The sequence below is a fragment of the Macrobrachium rosenbergii genome, chromosome 52 (assembly GCF_040412425.1).
Source record: "Macrobrachium rosenbergii isolate ZJJX-2024 chromosome 52, ASM4041242v1, whole genome shotgun sequence".
NCBI classification, from domain to species: domain Eukaryota; kingdom Metazoa; phylum Arthropoda; class Malacostraca; order Decapoda; family Palaemonidae; genus Macrobrachium; species Macrobrachium rosenbergii.
The window spans coordinates 4,950,442-4,970,661 of NC_089792.1; the positions used below are offsets into that span (position 1 = coordinate 4,950,442).

General features: G+C 33.4%; 1 protein-coding gene across 7 annotated transcripts in view; it reads left to right on the forward strand.

Moving 5' to 3' along the window:
* Positions 1 to 20,220, forward strand: part of LOC136833651 (rootletin-like) — a 330,434-nt gene that overhangs the window by 291,343 nt on the left and 18,871 nt on the right. For 6 of the 7 annotated variants that reach the window (XM_067095794.1, XM_067095797.1, XM_067095796.1 and 3 more), the window contains 7 exons: positions 4,763 to 4,917; positions 6,480 to 6,656; positions 7,647 to 7,754; positions 8,833 to 9,012; positions 10,387 to 10,599; positions 13,125 to 13,322; positions 16,064 to 16,165. In XM_067095794.1, coding sequence (XP_066951895.1) covers positions 4,763 to 4,917; positions 6,480 to 6,656; positions 7,647 to 7,754; positions 8,833 to 9,012; positions 10,387 to 10,599; positions 13,125 to 13,322; positions 16,064 to 16,165 — 1,133 coding nt within the window. Of the gene's footprint in view, positions 1 to 4,762; positions 4,918 to 6,479; positions 6,657 to 7,646; positions 7,755 to 8,832; positions 9,013 to 10,386; positions 10,600 to 13,124; positions 14,392 to 16,063; positions 16,166 to 20,220 lie in introns of all 7 variants that reach the window. The other variant, XR_010851537.1, reaches the window with a different exon arrangement.

Here is a 20,220-nt window from a genome sequence, read left to right on the forward strand (position 1 = left end):
AATTGAGGGATGGGTATAAATTATCTCAGAATCTGACCGTAAAATAGGTTTGATGTCTTCTAAGGATTGTGCACCCTGTAGCATTTTTTATTGTAGTTCTGTTCTTTCACTTACAGTAGGTAACTTTGCTATTATAGAGTAGGCCATTGTTTTACCAGACTATTAGGTAGTGGATCTCTGTATATTTGTAGAGGACAAAAATTCTCATCAGAGCAAATGGAGTGATGACATCTGTTTGTGAAATAGGATTTATTAATCAGTTCCATATGTTGTGTTTGAGCCAACTCCCTTTAATGATTTTTGCTTGAAAGTATGTGATAGTCTTTAAGGGAAAATAACTTAGGTTATTTGTGTAAAATGACTTAGACTTTTTGTCAGTGGTTGAAAGTTTTTGTAGTTTATGACATATATACACATATTATGTTAATGCCAGTAACTCGATCAGTTAATTTGTCATACAAGGCTTTACTAAGACAATTTTGTTTGGCCTTTTTTCATTAAACTTGAGTTGCTAAGTAAGATGTCTTTATATTATAATAAATAAGAAAGAATCAGTGCGTGTTTATAGAAACAAATTAAAAAAAATATAATACTTGGAATTTATCAGTATTATATGACTTTTTATGAATCTTTCTTCCCAGTGCTATTATCTTAATTGTTCAAAACTTGCATTCCATTTCAGTAGATTCATATGATTATCAACTTCATTATGTTGACATTTTCTTTGTACAGTGTTAAGCATGGCCCTATACATATTATGTAATTCAAAAGTATTGTACCTATTCTCAGGCTTTTTTAGGAATTTATTAGTTTTTATGGAAGCTTTTTACCTTTCTTCCATATGATATATGTGTGACATTTGTAAATATACATGGTAGTAGCTCTAGTTCATTGAATTTTATGGAACATCAGGTTCGTTTGTACATATGCCTGCTTGAAATTTATTGTTTTGGATTAATTGACACGGTAGCAAGCTTTTGCTAATGCTAATTTAAGTAAATCACAGTAAATTGTTCTTGCTATATGACTTATAGTTACAGTATTTATTCAACTAAAAATCAAAGAAATTATGAAAAGTTATCAGGGTTGTTTTACTACAATTTTTTGATCATTTAACTTTTTTATTATGATATTTGTATGACTAGATCTTTTTTTATTATGATATTTGTATGACTAGATCTTTTTTTATTATGATATTTGTAGAACCAGATCATCTTAACCTGTTCATGATCCACTGATAAATGTAAAAATCTTGAGTATTTGATTATGACTTATGTTCATAACAAAATATTTGCTGCTTTTAAAAGTTTTTTTTACTGTTTAATTCTTTTAAAAAATATTATTTAATTTTAATACCAAATTTCTTTCTTACTAATTAGAAATAAGAGGCAGATTTCATGGTGGTAGCTCACACTAGTTAAAAAATCATCACTTTACAACTGCTTTCAGGTTTTTAGCTCCATTTCCAGGCACTCAAAAGAGAAGAAGAATCCAGCTTCCAGTCTGCAAATGCTAGCTCTTAAGTTCCCTTGTTGGCCAAAAATGGTCATTCCAAGTGTGTCTGCCAGTCTGTAAAGACCTGTTGCCTTTGCTTCCCAGAACTTAGCCAGTTCTCGCTTTTACATAATTGATTTTTGCAAGTTCCTCCAGGACTACTGTTCAGCTCTTGTGTCTTGTAAGGCAAAAAATAAGTTCCTCATGTTTGTTGTCTAAACACTTATCATGTCTGCACACATCTAGTAGCACAATACTTTTGCTTCTTCTGACAGCTCCCAGCTTCATATCAGTAAGGGTTATCAACCAACACTACATATGTTGCTCAGTCAAAAGAGAGTTAGATTCTTTGGTCTGTACCATTGGGAGAGCCTCACTTTCTCACATATTTGAGACCAGTTGATATTGACATGTGTGTTATGAGTTTATTACCCTCACCAGTGTCTACACACACACACACCACTCTTGTGATGGATGGAGCACAATTCTTAATCAGTGTGCTTCTTTTCCACTTTGCCGTCAACTCGGTTGTACTACTTGGCTTCAACACAGGAATGCTTGATGCCTTTTGTTGTGGGAACACCTAACACATCAAAAAGTGATTCTTCATTGTTTTGTGCTGATACTACTAGTAGGGCTTCTGCTGTCATTTCTGCTCCTCCCATTATATTATATAACCTTTAGGGAAAGTAGATGTAGGAGCTTCCTTCTCGGATTAAGCAGAGATTGCTTTCTCACCAATTTCTTAGAGAACATCTTTTGTATTTACCCTCAGTTAGCAAAATCTTGTTCCTGTGCTGCCTTAATGTTGGGATGTAATTTTTACTCCAAAAAAGTAACGCTTTGAGACTAACTATACCTGGTCGTAAACAAGATGACAGACACGCATGCGCAATAGTCACTTCTTGCATTTTTTGACATAGGAAACACTGGGTTCAGCTTCTCTGAGGATAAGAGAAAATGCCCTCTTATCTTTGAGTCCATTATACTCTATCACGTGTCACAGTGTTTTCATTACGGCACAAGACCAGGCTAGAAAATATTTCTTTGATACTAGTATAGTCACCATGGAGCGCTGGCACACCATGGGGGGTAACTCCTTGAGGACGAAACAGCCACTACCAAAAATAGGTTTTTCCTGTGTCAAAACCTGTTTTTTGGTACTGTACATAATGATTTAGAGATTCCTCCTTAGGCAGAGGTTTCTTTTAATGAAGCCATCAACTGGATTTGAGATAATGCATAAAGGAAAGCTGCAAGCCGCTGAAAGTCAACACCTGAATATCAACAAGATGCCACTCAGAGAAATAGCTGCTCAGGCAGTCATAAAGTGTTTGGTTTTTAGTCCCAAAAAATCTTAACAAAATTGTTTTTACATCCCATCAATGTATGAGGTAATTTGCCTTCCTCCAAAATCCACAGTTTGCAGAGTGGGCATAGAAACACTTGACCATTTTCTACCATTAGGGGGACCTAAGGAGAAGAGTATACAGACGGCAGGTGGATACTTCTTTTTTGTGTGTGTGTTTGTTAGGAAGTTAAGCTGACACTCCTGAAAGCAGTAGTAAAGTGATTTGTTTGTAAAAAAAAAAAATTAGTTTTTTCAGTTATATTTTTATATAAGTGAAAGAACATAGTTCCAGAGGTGAGCTTTGATAAAGGTTCATTGTTCATGAGATGTTTACAGGAATTACCAGTATTTTTTCTTTATTAACAATATAGTTATCCTCCTAACATGTTTAGGTTGTCTTGCTAACTGATGTACAGTAAAATAAATGAACTGATAGCATTTTTTGGTTCAGCAACCCTTAATAAATTGTGGCAAAATATTTCACTTGTAGTCTGGATCATATTGTGAAGTTTGCATACACTTAAAGTAAGCTTTCATATTTTGTTTCCATGTGCAGAAATAGGAGTAGCAGTGCAGTTCTTTTCAAATGTTGAAATTATGCCATTTGCACATAAATTTTTCTTTTGCATTTGCTTCTGCAATGTCTCCTAACCACCAGTTAAATAATCAGACACCTTCTCAGATAATTTAAGCAGAAATATTTTGTAAATATTAAAATTTGAATACAATACAGTAAAGCAATGCTCAGTAATATCTTTTCATTTTGCTGGCTTATGTATTGTTCTCGCTTCAAGTGGATTCCAGCTCTTGTTTCAGAGTTTATGTAATATAAGAGAATGACCTTTTTATTTATTCCAAGCTCCCATCATAACTTTAGAAGATTACTATGCGAAAATTTATTTTGCAATCATATTAATTAATATTTGACTGCATAAATGATGCAGATTACTAGGTTTTTATTTTTGTATAATTTTGTAGCACTGTGCTAAAATTGCCATGATAACTTTTTGTTGATATTTATACATAAAAATTTTAAAGTATACAGAATATATTGATATGGTTTTACTGAAATATTTTGGTTTACAGTACTGAATTATTGTTCATATATTAGGGAACAGCAGAAGTGTAGTAATCATTTTCATTTCTTTCTTGGAAGAATTATGGTATCAGTAACTGAAACATAATCCATTTGGCTTAGTTGTATACTAACAGTAAGTGACAAACAGTATGTACCAGCAGTAATAATTTAGATAGATAAATTTTACACATCAAAATCAGAACCATACACATTTGATGCTATTGTATGCAAAGAGCAGCTAGCTTGTAGAAAGTAAATACTCTGGAAATGAACTTTCATGGAGTTTCTGGAGACAGGAATATCTTCACTGGTGGCAGTGGGAACAACTGAGGTAATTCTTATCTTTGGTACTCTTTTTATTTTCCAAATAAGTATGGCATTTTAACTCATGAAACATATAGTGCCTCTCTGTCCTGGATTTAGTCACTTGCACTATCTCAAACAATATATACATACCACAAGGTCAAACAGGCTGCCCTGTTGAACTGACTTTCATGGGCAAATTATGTAGAGGGGTATTGTGAGGTGATTTCTAATAGAAATTGGAGTTTCTAGTTTCATGTATTGGGAAAATATATTTTGAATGCATGAGACAACGAAAATGAGGATTATCTTGAATTCTGATTAAAGTGGCTGTTACAGCCATGTCTTTTAGAAGAGTGAACAGAAGAAATTACAGTGTTTAAAAGCATTTTTACAAATTCAAAAATTAGGGGAAAGCAATATTGTTGTAAAATAAAAATTTGTTAGTAAAGTTTAGTTACCATTTTCAGCAGCTATGTGAAGCTTTGATGATTTCCAAAAATATTACATCAGAATTATTTGAAATTGCTTTACAGGTTTCGAACTGTCTGGTAGCCATAGTGATTTACAAGCATCCATAGAAGCTCTTGGATCCACTGAAAAAATTAATGTAGCAGAAATTGACCCTGAAACAGTGCGCCATGAATTAAGAGCTCTTATGACGCAGATGAATCAAGTGGAGTTAGAGAGGGTAAGTTTGGTGTTTTAAAAAAAATATAACATTTTAGAAAATCTTGGCTGAGAAAATTTTTACATTCACTGTGGCCTAGGCTATAAGCATGCTAATTATATTGAGAAATATACTAGATTACATGAACGTTAAACTTATGAATGTCATATACATATCTCTCATCCAGTTCACAAGTCATATAATATTTATCTTAACAGACAACAGTACACTACCTATTCATAACCTAATTTAGTGTTTGGGGCATTGTTGGTTGGTTTAGCTTTAGCCTAAGTGAAGTGCTGGCCTCTTTAGGGGTTAGGATATATTCTACAAAATTGTTAAAACTCCTGTATCCCTCACTTCCATTTTAAAGCTTTAGTGTTGATTACACCCTTTTGCTTGAGGTGTTCATGCCTTTCCTCCCTTGTGCATCTACAGTGCTGCTTAGTGAGTTTGTCACAGGTGTTTTTCTTCCAGATTATAGTTATATCAGTGTTTTCTTATTATTTTAACCTCCTGCTAGAAGCCTGTGGTGAATTAAGTGTAAATTTTGGTATTTTGTAAATAATCTTATTTTTCCTTTCCTTTTCCACTTAGACTGTGAAGGGGTTGAATTGAAAAAAATTTTCTATTTCGAAAGATTAAAAGAATACTTTTCATTATTTTCATACAATTTTTTCATGACTGAGAAAAGAAAATGCCAAAACTTCACCTGCCAAGAATGCAAAATTTTCATGTCCTCAAATGAGATACGCTCCCTTAAGATCTGGTGCTGATATAGCAAGAATATGTGAGGTATGTTCCAGTCTTGATCAGAAACACACTGGTTAACTTTAGAAAGTACTTGAGCATTTAAAGACCATTCAGGAGGAAAGAAGGCAGTGAAAAGTACCCACCTCCCTCCATACTCCACTATTTCTTCATTACTATTTTCCCATCTTCTTCCATGTCTTGATATTTTGGGGTACAACTTATGTGTCTTGTGCAGTTCATTATAAACAGCACTATAGGTTCTTTGCAGTGTTCATTTATCTTACAGCACTGTTGCTCTCTGTCTTTCACTTTTCATCTTTTCCCTATAATCTTTTCCATCAGGTTGTCCATCTTTACTGTGCTATAGTTATCACCTTTCATTAAAGAAAAAATCTTTCAGAGAAGCCCCGAATTAATTTCTTAGCTCATTTCTTCTGATGTTGTCCAACCCTTGAGGGTTCTGTGCCTCCACATCAGACCTCTTCATCTTTGGCTGCTCTTGGCCTACTTCCCATAATTTCAGTTCTTATCTGAATTTTAATTACTTTTTCTCTGGTTCTCCTAGCCACGATGTAATATTCTCCTTTATGTGTCTCTCCTTAATCTTTACAGTAGTAGGAACCACAAGATCTCATTCTTTCCCTTTTGCCTTTATTCACCTTTCAAAGTCAAACAGATGTGGAACCTAGTATGGGTGTTTTGTTTGTGTAATGACAAAGAATTGCATGTGGCAATTGCTTTAAAATCTCTTCATAGTTATTCATGTAAATGTACAATTTAAAGAAAATTTTAAAATGTTTTTGAATTTGATCACTTTTGGTAATTTTCAGGATGATGCCATGGCACATGTTTCTAGCCTTGAGAGACAGTTATCAGAACTTCAAGAAGCTCACCAGAAATCAGAAGCACGGCTAAGAGATGTAACTCGGGCTTTGTCAGAGTTGGAAGAGAAGAAACGTTACAGTGATGATAAGCTCAATAAGGCAGTGTCACACGCTAGCCAGCAGGTAAAGAAATAATGGTAGTGAATATTAAGTGTGCACATTTTTAAGCACAGTACAGGCAGTCCCTGGTTAATGGCGGGCTCGGTTAACGGCGATCCGGTTTTATGACGCTTGTCCAGCGACGAGAACTGGTAATTTTCGGTGCAGAAAATCGCCGATTTCTGCTTATCGGCGCCGATAATTGGGTATTGGCACCAATACATACCTAACAGAGGCGCCAGTAACAGAAAGTCAGTGCTTTTCGGCGGTGTTAAGCTCCGAAAATCACCGAAAAAGCTCCGATAATCGCCAATTTTCAGTTAGCAGCGATTTTCGGTTATCATCACTCCCTCAGAAACAGAACCTGGCCGATAACCAGGGACTGCCTGTATGTAGTATACAGTATTACAGTATACCAATGCTGAGAATGTTCTCAGTCCACCGGAAGTCTGAAGCATTGCCCATTTATTTGGCTTACTTACTGGATAAGGATGAATACCATATTTCATGGTATTGAAGATTTCTTTCACCCTGGGAATAAGATTTAAAACTTACCTTACATCCCAAAGGCCAAAGGTTATATTTTTCGTAATCCTTTCCTAACCCCAGAGGAAGATAGTCATCAGAAAAGTGAGGCAAAATAAAGCTTAAAAAGATAAATGGTATTCAGTACATGCATTGGTTGTGTGTGGTCATGTGTGTGGATACATCTGTAAGTCTTAGACATTAGACAAATAATATTCACTGCAGAAATACATTATTTGAAGAGATTTGTAATAAAAAACACTGCGTTTTGTCTTTGTATTGGATCATAGAGGTTTCTGCATTTTGCCACTTTAGATAAGGAAATGCAGTATTGTAGTGTATACAGTAGTGCAATATTGAATTTTTATTTTCATATTTTTAATTTTTATTTTCATTCATTGAAATTACAAAGATATGTTAATGTTACTTTTATCTAGGTTTGTTTATTAATTTTAATTAAGTGTACATTTTATTCTTGATTTTCTACAGGATGAAGCTTTACGTCGAAAGGAAATTGAGATCCGTTCCTTGAATGAAGAGCTAAATAACACAAGGAGAAGGGTGACCGACCTTGAGCATGAGAAAGGAACCCTTGATGTAAGTGATGTCATAGTAGGATTTTGGGGTAGCTTAGAGGTAGCATAGCCTAGGCTAGCATAGTCACTATTCCTTTTCCTTGGAAGCATAAGTGCAAATAAAGAGGTGTACTGTACATCTTTTGGTACTATTTATCATGGTATTGGTTACCTTCACTGTTCAGGTTGCCTGGCATTATTTCTTTTATCCACTTTTTCTTCTTTGTTGATGTCTTCCAGTCTCCATTGTCTCTTATCCATACTGTTTTCCCATGTTTCACCTGGATATCTTCTTTTGTGTTTCCTCTCTACCATTTTGTATTATTCACTTTTGGTCTTTCAATTTTTTTTTATAGTAAAGGAGCCTAAACTAGTATTGCTCAGGTTCTACAAGACTGTCTGATACAATCTCACACTCTTCCTTTTCAGTTGCTCCTTATTCAGTAAGTTGATTTGTAAGAAAATTAGTTTAACCAGACCACACAATAAAAAAAATTTGAGCTGAATTAGCAGTATCCAATGTTTCATAATATGGGAAGTAGTAACTATCATAGGGTGCCAGATGATGTCAAAAGTTTGGCAATGAGTCCCTGATGAGTCAGATGAGTAAAGAAACGCAAGGTGAGGATTGCCTGTGCATAGATGTACAACCTTGTATTTACTGTAATTATTTTTTTGGTTACCCATTTTATAGATTGCACAAGATAAATCTGTCAAGGCTATGACCCATCTTCTCTTGTACTGTACCTAATAACATCTTCCTCTTTACCATAAGAAGGCTTCTTTTACTTGACATATGTTGTGAGAGTTTTTTTATGAATGTTGAGGATTTAGCATTGATGGAGCAAGTAGTTGGTGGTTTTTTTTTTATGCATTTCACCTGTTTGTGGTGTTCATGTATTATATTTTCTGCCTGTATCTCGTTTTACAAATACAATATGCCACTACAGTAATTAATTAACATGATTTTCTGAATTACAGGATTACTTTCACTATTACAAAGATGTTATAAAGCTTGTTAATGAAAGGTAAAAATTTCCATTGGTATTAAACTTGACTATTTTGTAAAGCAGATTTTGTTTCAATATTCCTTATTGCAGGACCGTGTGCAAAAGCTAAAGAATGGTGTAAATCGAATTGAAATGGAGAATGCAGACATCAAAGAAAAATTAAGAGCCTCAGAGCAGCGAGGTGCACTTCTTGATGATTCCAAGTCAAGATTAGAAGCTGAACTTAGTGCAACTAAAAAGACTGTTAGTGAAAAACAAATGGAGATTGAGGTATGTAGTCATTTTTTTGCATTAACAAACTTGAGGTATGTTGCAAATTCAAGAGGAATGCTGTAATTGACGAGTAGTGTGTATTCTTGAGTTAAGTTTTAGCATGATTATTTTAATTATTACTATTGATTATTATAATTATAACTCCATTCTTTGTGTGATATTATACATTATAGTTAGGTTATTGCTCATATTGTTCATACAGTATAAGTAATTGCTATACTGTATTATTCTTATTTTTCTTCAGGCTTCAGTTTTTAAAATTTTCAATTGTAATAGCTGTAGCTTCCAGATTGGAAACAGTTTGACCATAATAGGGAATAAAAGTTCCAAAGTTTCACTTGTAACTGTTGATCATCCTACCCCCTTCACAAAGAAACGTTTACACACCAGACCATTTTAAACTACTACCTGGTTTAAAATCCAGGTTTACATAATTATTAATGGCTTGGGGATTTTTGTTATTTATGTTGTTCTTAATTTATTTTAATAAATATAACTAGATATCTTACCTCTTGCATTTTTTGCTTATCTATTCCCTCTAAATATGCATCATTTATATTTATATTTATATTTACTGTATAAATGCAGAAATTGGGTTTACAATCAGTGTGTTGCTTCTCTTTCTGAATTCTGACTGATGGTGGGATCTGTCTGTTGAGTTGTCGTCTTTCTCTCCTGTAGCCTCGAGCAATCCTCTTGCATAACCATGATTAACAGGTATTGCTGGGGTTGGTTGACTTGGGGAAACTAATATAGAACCCATGGGTGCTGGTCAGGGTGGTGGCAAAAGGCTATGGGTGAATTTTTAAGGAGAACTGGTGTTCAGCGCTACATTTGGCATTGGTAGATTTCCAGATTTCTGGTGATATAGGTGAGGAGTAACTCAACTTATTTTACTGAATTAGGCATTGGCCTGTATGCATAGGGCCCTAGGAGGCAGAAGTAGGATCCTTTTGAAATTAATTGCAGTAATTCCTTTTGTTTGAAGTGTCTGGAGTGGAGAAAATTGTTGTGGTTAAGGTATAATGTATGTCCTCAGGTAGTCTTCTGGGGTGTTGGGCTTTTTCAATGGTAACTTATTTTTCTTTGGGTTTTTATAATAAATGATGAGTTTTAATGATATCTTCTGGGCAGGTGGTGATTACATTAATATATTATAAATTATTTTTTTATGAGCATCCTTATATTTGCAGTATTTTACATTTAGGTAGTATTTAAAATGTAGTTTGAGTTTGTGGCTTTATCTTTTGAAACTAGTACTATTATCTTGCCTTTGCAAATCTTTTACTTTTATGTAGATGTATATATATTTATATATATATATATAATATATATATCTCTGCAATTATTTATGATCATTTCTCTTATCAGAATCTTCACTCTACAAAAGATAATGTCAACCGTACCATTCGTGCACTTGAGGACCAAAACTTGACCCTCAAAAATAAAGTCGAAGATCTGAAGACTCGAATGGCAGTAATTTCTAACTCTGAGGCAGAATTGAAGAACAAACTCTCATCCATCAACCGATCTTTGAAGGAGTCAGTATCATCATCTAGTAACATGCAAGAAGAACTTAGCAGGGTAAGATCTACAATTTTTACTGGATAAGAAATTGTAGTTTGAAAACTACTTATATTTTTGTTAAAAGCAAAATTTTTCAGTGCTTTCTTCTTTTTTTTTGAATCACCAGGTACATTTAAGAGTTAATGTTAATTGGCAGAGCTACTGTGAGACAAAAAGACCTTTCTTATGTAGATTTTTAAGAACCCTGTATCTTTTGAGGGGTACTTGCACCCTTCATCTTAGTAAATACTGTATACATTTCTTTTTACAAAAGGTGCAGTAGCCATAGAAAACTGAGGAATTTTTTACTGTACTGTCAGAATAAGATAGTACTTCAAAAAATGCACACAGTAAGGGTCTGTGTTTTGTCTCTTGCCCCAGTAAAATTCTTGTGTACTAGAAAATGGTTATTTGAATCAAAACTGATACTGAATTTTATCATTACATCATATGGATTAACAGTACAGTTTATAAGAGAATCTACTGTAACACTGGTCTTGTGGCCTCTTGGTTACTGCTATTTTTGGGTATTTTAATGTTTAATTTGTATTACTTCGTTATTTATTGTTAATATAAGAACACCTTTGTTTAATCACTAGACATTGTATCAGAATTTTTGTCTCAAAAATTCCATGTCAATTGCTTTTGTGACTGACTGCTCTCTCCTGTCATTAGCTATCCATTCCATCTCATTATGTAAGATGTCATTTTATTTTGCAGACTAAGGACACTATATCTCTAGCATTTTGTAGTCACTATTGTTTGAACCCTCCTCCATTTTTTCTTTAAGTGACCATGCTTCTCCTGCATAGAGTAAAAGAGGTTTTATTCATGTATCATAAATACTTGCTGCTTGCAAATGGAATACAGAACTCTTATTTACCAACAGTAAAGTATTCTTTTTCCCATTCATTATTGTCTTTCTTGCTGTACCAACATTTAAGTATTCACTTTCATAACAGGGTTTCCAGCTGCTTTTGGCAAATCACATGTTAGTTGGTCTTTGAGCTTTTCAATTTCTCAAGCACTTTGCTAATCTCTTAAGGTGTCACGGGCTCTATTGGTCACTCTTGCATGACAGCATCTTCCAGTTCACATTCATCCCCTCAGTTTAGTAAATATTCAAAACATATTATTCCATTATTTCTTTCTTCAAAGGTTTGACTTAATGCTCAGTTTTTGTATACTCTTCTTTTACATCTTATTTATCTTTCCCATCCATTTGGCAAGAGGCCTTATTGCTGGGTCTCACTGAAGATGGTTTTTCTTTTGGCATTTGCATCTTCAAGGCAAATGAGTGACATCCATGCTCTTTCATGGAGAATCATGCATTCTAAGGACTATACAGCAATAGCTTTGTCATTTGCTTCTGACTTTGTGGCAAAGACCCAGGTTTCTTGTAGCCTAGACCATTCCACAACGCTTGTCACTATTCCTCCTCTGGCATCCGTCACTAGTAATGAAAAGGACTTTCTTTCGTGTTTGGTAAGGGCAAGTCATTATTACCTTTGGGAAACCAGAGATTCCAGAGGCAACATCTTCTAATTATTTCTTTCCATCTTGAAGAACTTGGCCTTCAGCTGGCTCAGTCAAGTCATCCTCAGCACATATGATGTTTCTGATGGCAAAGTGGAGCAAATATGAGCTATAAGCCCATGAAATCAGAGCCTTCTCTCCTCGTGTGGTTTTCAAACAATTAGGATACAAATGCTATTTAATCAAGGTATCTGGAGTCTATGTTTACAAAGCTCTACCTTGAGAATTTACCCAAGATGGATGGATATATATTGGTACTGGTAGTAGCAGCAGGCCAAGTTTTACTTTTGAGGGACATCTTATGGGAATCATCATCATCTTTCTACTGTAATTCTCTCACCTCCCATCCATCCATCCTAGAGATATAATCTTACATTGTTATTAGTTTCTGTATCTCACACATGTGATAAGTGTCCTCATTTTAGCTGAATCAGCTGATTTTCAAACAGAAGGTGTTTGTCCTTAGTGATTATGACCCTCTGAGTTACCAGAGAATAGTTTCCAACTTATCAATATCTAAGTACCTTCCTGGATCCTTCAGGCCATGATCACCAATTCCTGGCATTTATCAGTAGCATGTAGGTGGAGAGTTCTGATGAAACAAATGTGATTTTTTTTGTAAAACAAAACTATTTTGCTTCACACAACTCCACCAGTCATGTGACAAGGTCCTTTGTCCGCAACTTCACCGACATAACAGCCTTAAATCCATATTACACTAAGAGAGGAGCAGTTGATGTTAGTCACATAAGGCTCCAGGTGGTACAGGTACCAAGCTACTACTGATCATCTGTCTTTTAGATAAGAGAATGTAGTATCTGGGGACATTGGGAGACCAAAATTGTGGGCCTATATGAATCATAAGCGTACATGAAAAATCAAATTTTTTATGTGAAAATTCATTATTGTTATTTGACAATTCTAGAAATATTTGCAGTAGTAGCATTTAAATCAGTATTCTAATTGTGACACATGTGCTGTACTAAAATTATGCTTATTTTCAACAGTCTCAGAATCAGTTATCACGAAGTGAAGGTGAACGTCGTCAGTTGGAGGAGAAAGTTGCAGATTTGCAGAGTGCAATTGCAGAATTGAAACGCCAGAAAGAACAGCTGTCAGAGTTCAAAACCAAAGCTCAGCAAGACCTCTCAAATGCAGAGATAAAGAATGCTGAATTAGAAATGAGCTTGAAGTCTCTGAAAGGGGTAATTAAATTAATCAGAGGATAACTGTAACATTCACATCACTTTTAATTTTGATAATTTTTTCCCCAAAACTGTTGTTCTAAATATTTAGATTATCCAACTCAAGAATAGTCATCAGTCTGCTGACTTTTTTTTATTAGAAGTGAAATTGAATTATCTTGAGTTGCTTTTATGAATAGAAGGAAGAACTACTGATTTTGTGGAATTTTATTGAGCAGTCACTTGTGTGCCCTATTAATTAGACCTAGTAAGTGCATGTTTCAGATAATGATATTTGTTTTGAATTTTGTCTTTGAAAGTTTTAAATAGGAACTGAATTGTTTATTATGTTAGGAAATTTAGCATATTTAATCAGTTTCATGTACTACCAAAATTTTTTTGTTCTTTTTGCAAAATAAAATAGTGCTTGTAACATTTTTCAAGTAGAGATCAGATGAATGATTGTGCAAAGTTATTTAGAAAAAGTACTGAGGTTCCAATACCTGGCACATTATTAAATATCTTTGCTAATTCAGGATATCGTTGTATGCAGCATTAGTTTGGCATTAGCATACACTTTTTGTTTGTACTTAGAATTTATTACTCATTCACTTGCAGTGTTGCCAGTGTGTGAGCATATCCTGATTTTTTCATGTTAGGGACTTACTGTACATACACATAACTCCAGTGTGGTGTAACCGTTTCATTTAGAATTACAAATGGAAACAAACTGTAAATCTTTAGATTTTTAAAGGATTTGTCCTCAGATACAAACCAAGAGTTTTGTCCATTTCAGTAACAAGTTGAATAGAGTGTGATTGATTGGTCATACTAACAGTATCTTTTCTTTTAAATGAAACATTAATCACCCCTTTTAGTTCCTTCCAGTTCACTTTTATTTGTGTGCAAATTAAAAAAAATAGTAAAGATCTCTAGCATTTTTTTAGTCTAGCTATTAAAATGAGCAGCGGCATCATGAGTAAACATCAGATAAATTTACTACTCATTATCTGATTGTTTATCACTGTGCTCCAATTGCCATCACTTGAATTTGTCCAAGTTGCTACCAACATCGCAGCTATAGTTTTCTGTAAGTTTAGTTTCGCATGTAATTTAACAGTAGCTATACAATTTAGTTAAGATTCATTTCTTTTTAGTGCCTATAACACACATGATATAGTCAACTTTAACATTATTCCCCTGTGATATAGTAATGGTATAAGTCAGATCATAAAATGTTTTAAACAATTGAACTGGAAGTATAAATTTAGCTTTGTCACTTCCCAACTTTTTAGGTAGCTTCGTATTTCAATAATGACCATCCAATTACATGATTCATTCGCTTAGCACTTGCTTATGAAATAGGTTTAATCTGGAAAGCTTTACACCTTACATTCACTGTTGTAGATTAGAGATTCATATGCAAAACCCAGTGAATGCATCTGTGGACTCCAAGAAAAGGTAAATTTGAACCTTTTTTTTTTTTTACCATTCAAGCACTAAGTCCACTAACACAGGATACCAGTTTGTACTGACATTGCTTCATGCCATTTTATACTGGACAGTACCTTTGTTTTCAAGTCCTCCTTCAGTGTATAGACAGCTTGTCTCAAAGTAATATCAGCTTCAAATTATTCAAGAAACTGTTATAATGATGTATCCATATCTGAATTATTTGGCGAATTACTGAAGAATCTTTTATTTTTTTTATAAAGATTGTATATAAATAGGAATATTTTTTTAGCGATTTAGATTTTCATCGTTGATAACTTAACATAACCAGTTTTAGAATTCTTATCGGGCGGTGCTGATCACCGCTATCGTAATTTTCGGCGCCGTAACCAATCAGTATACTATCGCCGATTTTTGGTTACTAAATTTTCAAGTCGCCACGCTGTACGGAACTGTCATCAAATGGACATTAAATAGGAATATTTTTTTAGTTTAGATCTGTGAACTTAACAGTTTTAGAATTCGCTAGTAATTTTCTAGTATTCAATCAGTATACTAGTACTAAATCAAGTGTACTGATCATCAAAAACATTTTAAAGTGCACTAGCAAATCTTTAACTCAGAATTTTAGTGCATCATTTATTATTACCAAAATAGCAAATGTTCATGACCATTCTGCATATATGTGTCTTCTAATATAAAAATTTATGTAGTACAAAATTTTGAATAGTTGGGAAAATTCCAGCAGTTACTTGGCAAAGAATTTGGTAAGAACTGCAGATACACCAAAATAATAATAATATGTACTAACTTGCTGAGAATAACCATTAAATTCATAACCAGGATCTTTCACCAACAATGGATTTGCATTATTCAAAACAACCTTTCTGAATCAAAGTGGAAAGGATTGTAAAGTATGAGTAATGTTTTTATGAGGAAATATTTTCACAAGAGTTACAGTAATATATTCATAATTGATCTCATTTTTGCATACATCACTTCCTTAATCATTAATTTCAACTTTTATTCTGTGTCTTTTTGATTTGACTCTGTGCATTAAATGTAAACTTTCACAGTACTGTACAGTACTATGTTTTCATTGGCAGTGTTAGAGATGAAGCAACTTTAGTACAACTGACAAGTTCTTAGCATGTAAAAGGATGTGTGATTTTTTTTGCATGTGATACATGTAAAGCAACAGTTGACCAGGTTTCAGTATAAACAGTTGACTTTTAGTAAAATAAATGTTTTGGAAAGCTAATTGATTAAATTGTTGATGAACTGACATTTTTAAAGATAACATTTTTCAGAACCTTGGAGAGCGATCATCTGCAACAGATGAGCTTGTCGCAAAGGTCTCCCGATTAGAGCAGGAGAAGTTTGAACTCCAGACCAAGCTCAACAATCTGGAAGTGAGTAACATCTCAATTCTTATTTTCTTAAAGTGGGTGTTAGCTCTTGCAAAAAATTAAAGAAATCAATCAAAACACAAAGCATATATAAGTACTGTACATATATGCAAGATACTATGCCTCTAGACATCAAAAACAATCTTTGTCTATTGACTAAATGCTTTTTGCTTCAACACAAAGAACATTTCACTGTTGGAAAAGGTTATTGTAAACTGTTCCATTGCATTCTTAAGATGGTTTTACACTATATGTTTTTTTTTTTTTTTTTTGTTGTGCATAGTTCATTCATAAATCAAGTTTAGCTTAAACCTCATCATTTGTTCTTTGTCACTTGCACACTCAACATTTACCTCCTGTTGCATTTAAAAAAAAAGCTCTCTGATAATTGCCCATTTCCTATCATCTTTACAGCTTATATACTGTATTTAAATTAGGTTGGAGAATTGCCATTCTTTTTCCTATTAGCTCTTTAAATTTAAGGGAAAAATGACCGTATATGAGTATACATATGTAGATTTAAAATAGTTTTCCAATGTGCATAAAAGCAAGCCTGAATAAAACATATCCGAAGGAATTCAGTGCAGACAATTAGCATTGATGACATAACCGTAGAAGAAAAATATCTTGAAAAGATTTAATGAAAATGCAAAACCCTTCCAAAATACCCAAGAACTTTAATGTGAAAAAATTTATAATTCATGGAAAATCTGTCATATCGACAATTGCAATAAACAAAAATATAAAAAAATTACTAAAAGAAGATGAAATATCACCAATGCCAGTGTTTCATGTAAAATTAAAAACCCCCCAAAAATTCTCAGGTAGGCAATTCCCCCACTTCCCAAAATAAAACTTAAGTAGGTAACCCCCCAAAAAAAATTAAGGATGTATATTTACTTGGGATAATCCTATGAATCTAATCTTCAGTATCATGAAATGTGGAAGTGCAACAAAATGAAAACACAAAAAAAAATGTTATACAACTTGATTTCCCCCCTCTGTTAATCTGAAAATTTTAGGCTTAATTTTTCATTTGCATTAAAGTTAAATAATATAGCTTGTGTGGAAAGAGGCAAAAATGCTACAAATTTGTCTAAGAAACTTTCTCATAATTACCTAAGAACCCATCATACCCAAATCAGAAGTCAGAAGACTACACCTGCAGTAAGAGGGCAATGAAGTTAAGGAAGTACAAAATAAAAAAGAAACTTAAATATAAGAGATAAGAGAGAACACAAACCAAGGAAATTTAATATGAAAAAATACATGAAAGCTCACGTAAAAGATGAAAACATCTAAAAATATTTTCAGTTTGTTCCAGTAAATATTTAGCCAAGTACTAATTCATAAACTGCAAGTTCATTTGGTATTAAATGATGATTGGCTGAAATAAGATAAAGATAAAATAAAAATCTTGTATTATTTGTGATCATATTTGCAAGGCAAGGACAGCAATTCTCCAAAATGAAGATGACCATAAGGCAGAAAATGTGTTGCAAAAATAGTCTAATTCTTTACACAGTTGCTTAGATTTTTTCCAACACTGTTTAAGTTATAGAGTGGAACTAAAGGAAAATTGATGAGTCTAGCAATCTAATATAGTCATAGTTTAACACTGCAAAATATTAAGGCCATTATTACGTAATACTTTGATATTTTGGTAAAATACAGATTTTTCTATTGAATTTACATGTTCCTTTCCCTTTAGTTGTTAGCTTCATATGAACTCATTTTGCACTGCCAAAGAAATAAATTACTACATTTTTACTTGTGATTGCATTTAAGAAAAGTTTTTTAGATTTTAATATTTTTGTATATAAACTTTTTTTAGTTAACATTTTTGTGATGCATGTGTTTTTATGGCAGTTGCTTGATCATTTTAAGTAGTATAGAAACAGTTGTTTTGCAACTTCCATGCAGCATTAGTTGTTATACTTACTGATGCCTCCTATTGTATATACCTAAGATTCGGTCAATTTGCCAACTCCTTGGTAGACTTTGTGTTGATTAGTCTTTTATTGGTGTTACCTATGCAAGCACTGTTGTTACAAATACAGTCAGTTTTTTCATCGTCAAATGTACAGGATATTTAGTCAGCCTTCACATGTGCTTTCAGTTGCTGAAAATTATTGTATGACTATGGTTGTTTGTATTATATATCTGTAGCTTATTTTTAACATATTCTATATTTTTCTTTTAATCTTTTAGGTTCTTCTTTACTCATGAACAAAATTTAAGTTGCTTGTTAGAAATTGAACTTGTACATAATAGATACAGTAGTTTTTTCTTCTTATTTTCTTTAGCCATCAATAATTGAGCGTTATTCCTGACATACAGTACATGTATTTGAAACATTTGATATATTCTCATAATTGTGTTAAACAAGAAAGGATCTATGAAATATGATTGTAAAGAAAGAATTTTGTATGTCACATAAGTATTGCAACAGATGCAAGGTATTTTGTTTGGGGTTCTCCATGATTTTGCTTTATTAAATTTTAATATACAGTTAAGGAGACTGTCAAAAACATGAGTGGAAATGTAAATTTCTTTTGGTCCAGCTTTCATGATTCATTTATAAAGAGTGATGTTCCAGGACTTCATCTCTGCTGATTTAAGTTTAGAATTGAGAGAATGTGTTGAAAAGATCTTTCACATTTGCTATCATAAAGGAGTAATATAATTTTTCCAAAACTTTTTACTCCCCTTTATTTTTTAAACATCCATAATGTGAATAATTGATATTAATGTAATGTATAAATACTCCTATCATATTAGGAACATGTATTTCCAGTATCCTATGCTTAACCATCAAGGCTATTGCTAAGCTCCTTTTGTGTTCTGATTGTGGTGTAAGTGATGAATAGTTTTTTCGCATGCATTAGTTCATGCCTCTGCTTGATGTAAATAGCTTTTTTCATTGATTCTTGAAAAATGTGGTGCGTACACCTTATTTTGTTGGAGGGAAAACAAACAAAAGCTTTATAGTGTCCATATTGAAGTTCATGTCCTATACTCTTCAACTGAAGACTAGAACCAAATTGTTCCATGAACAATATTTGCACTCATGTGAGAAATGGACTTTTGAGGTTCATTCATCTGGTTCTTACAGGAAGAAACAGTATAGGTAGGAGGGTGATGACTATAAGTTTTTCCCAAGCACTACTGTGATTCATGCCACAAGTCATTGTTATATATGCCCCCACAGATTTAAATTCTTTCTTTGGGATACTTCAGTGTTCACTATATTGAATGACTCCACTTCACCCATATTCATGCGAGAGGCAGTGAAAAATTTACTTTTCTGTTAATAAATTGAACAAAAATGTGAATACCAAACCCATATTTGCAATCCTACAGTATTTTGGATATTTTCTTTACCTACTAGTCTTCTTGGATTTTTAGATTGTTTTTTTGACCAAAACCAGATCCTTTTATTGTTACTCTTAATCGAATCAAAGATGTCCCTTTTTATTTTAGTCACTGGGCTTGACCACCCATGCTTCACAGAGCCAACCAGGTGAGCGTGGGCACACCAGTTATTCCAAGTCTTTTCTTGTTGCTACTCATGCTTCTTTTTATTATATGTTGTGAGTTCTGCTATATTCTCTGTTCTATCAGTCATTCGTACTTTCTCCATCTGTGTCTACTCAAACTTTCTAAGTCTACTGGGAATTGCTGTATGTCTGTAATTCAGAGGAAAAGGTGCTTATGAGTTAATTTGATATTCTGATCATACCCTTCTAATGAAATTATTTCCTGATCATTTACCTATAGTTCCTTATGGCTTCAGGTCAGTGTTTCACTCCATCTGTCCTGATGGATCTATTGACTTCCATTCCTAGTGAAAAGACTACAAATTTTTACCATGACAGGATTTATACTAAGTTGTATCTCAATGAAAGGTGACCAATTTAATCTTTTCCATTACACCTCCCTGCCTCAACTTCTCTCAGCAATCAAGTATTCAAAAGTTTACCCACTCCCATGTTACAAAACACTTGAATCCAAATCTGGTCTTTCGCATTGCTAGTATAAACCTTCATCTTTTTTTT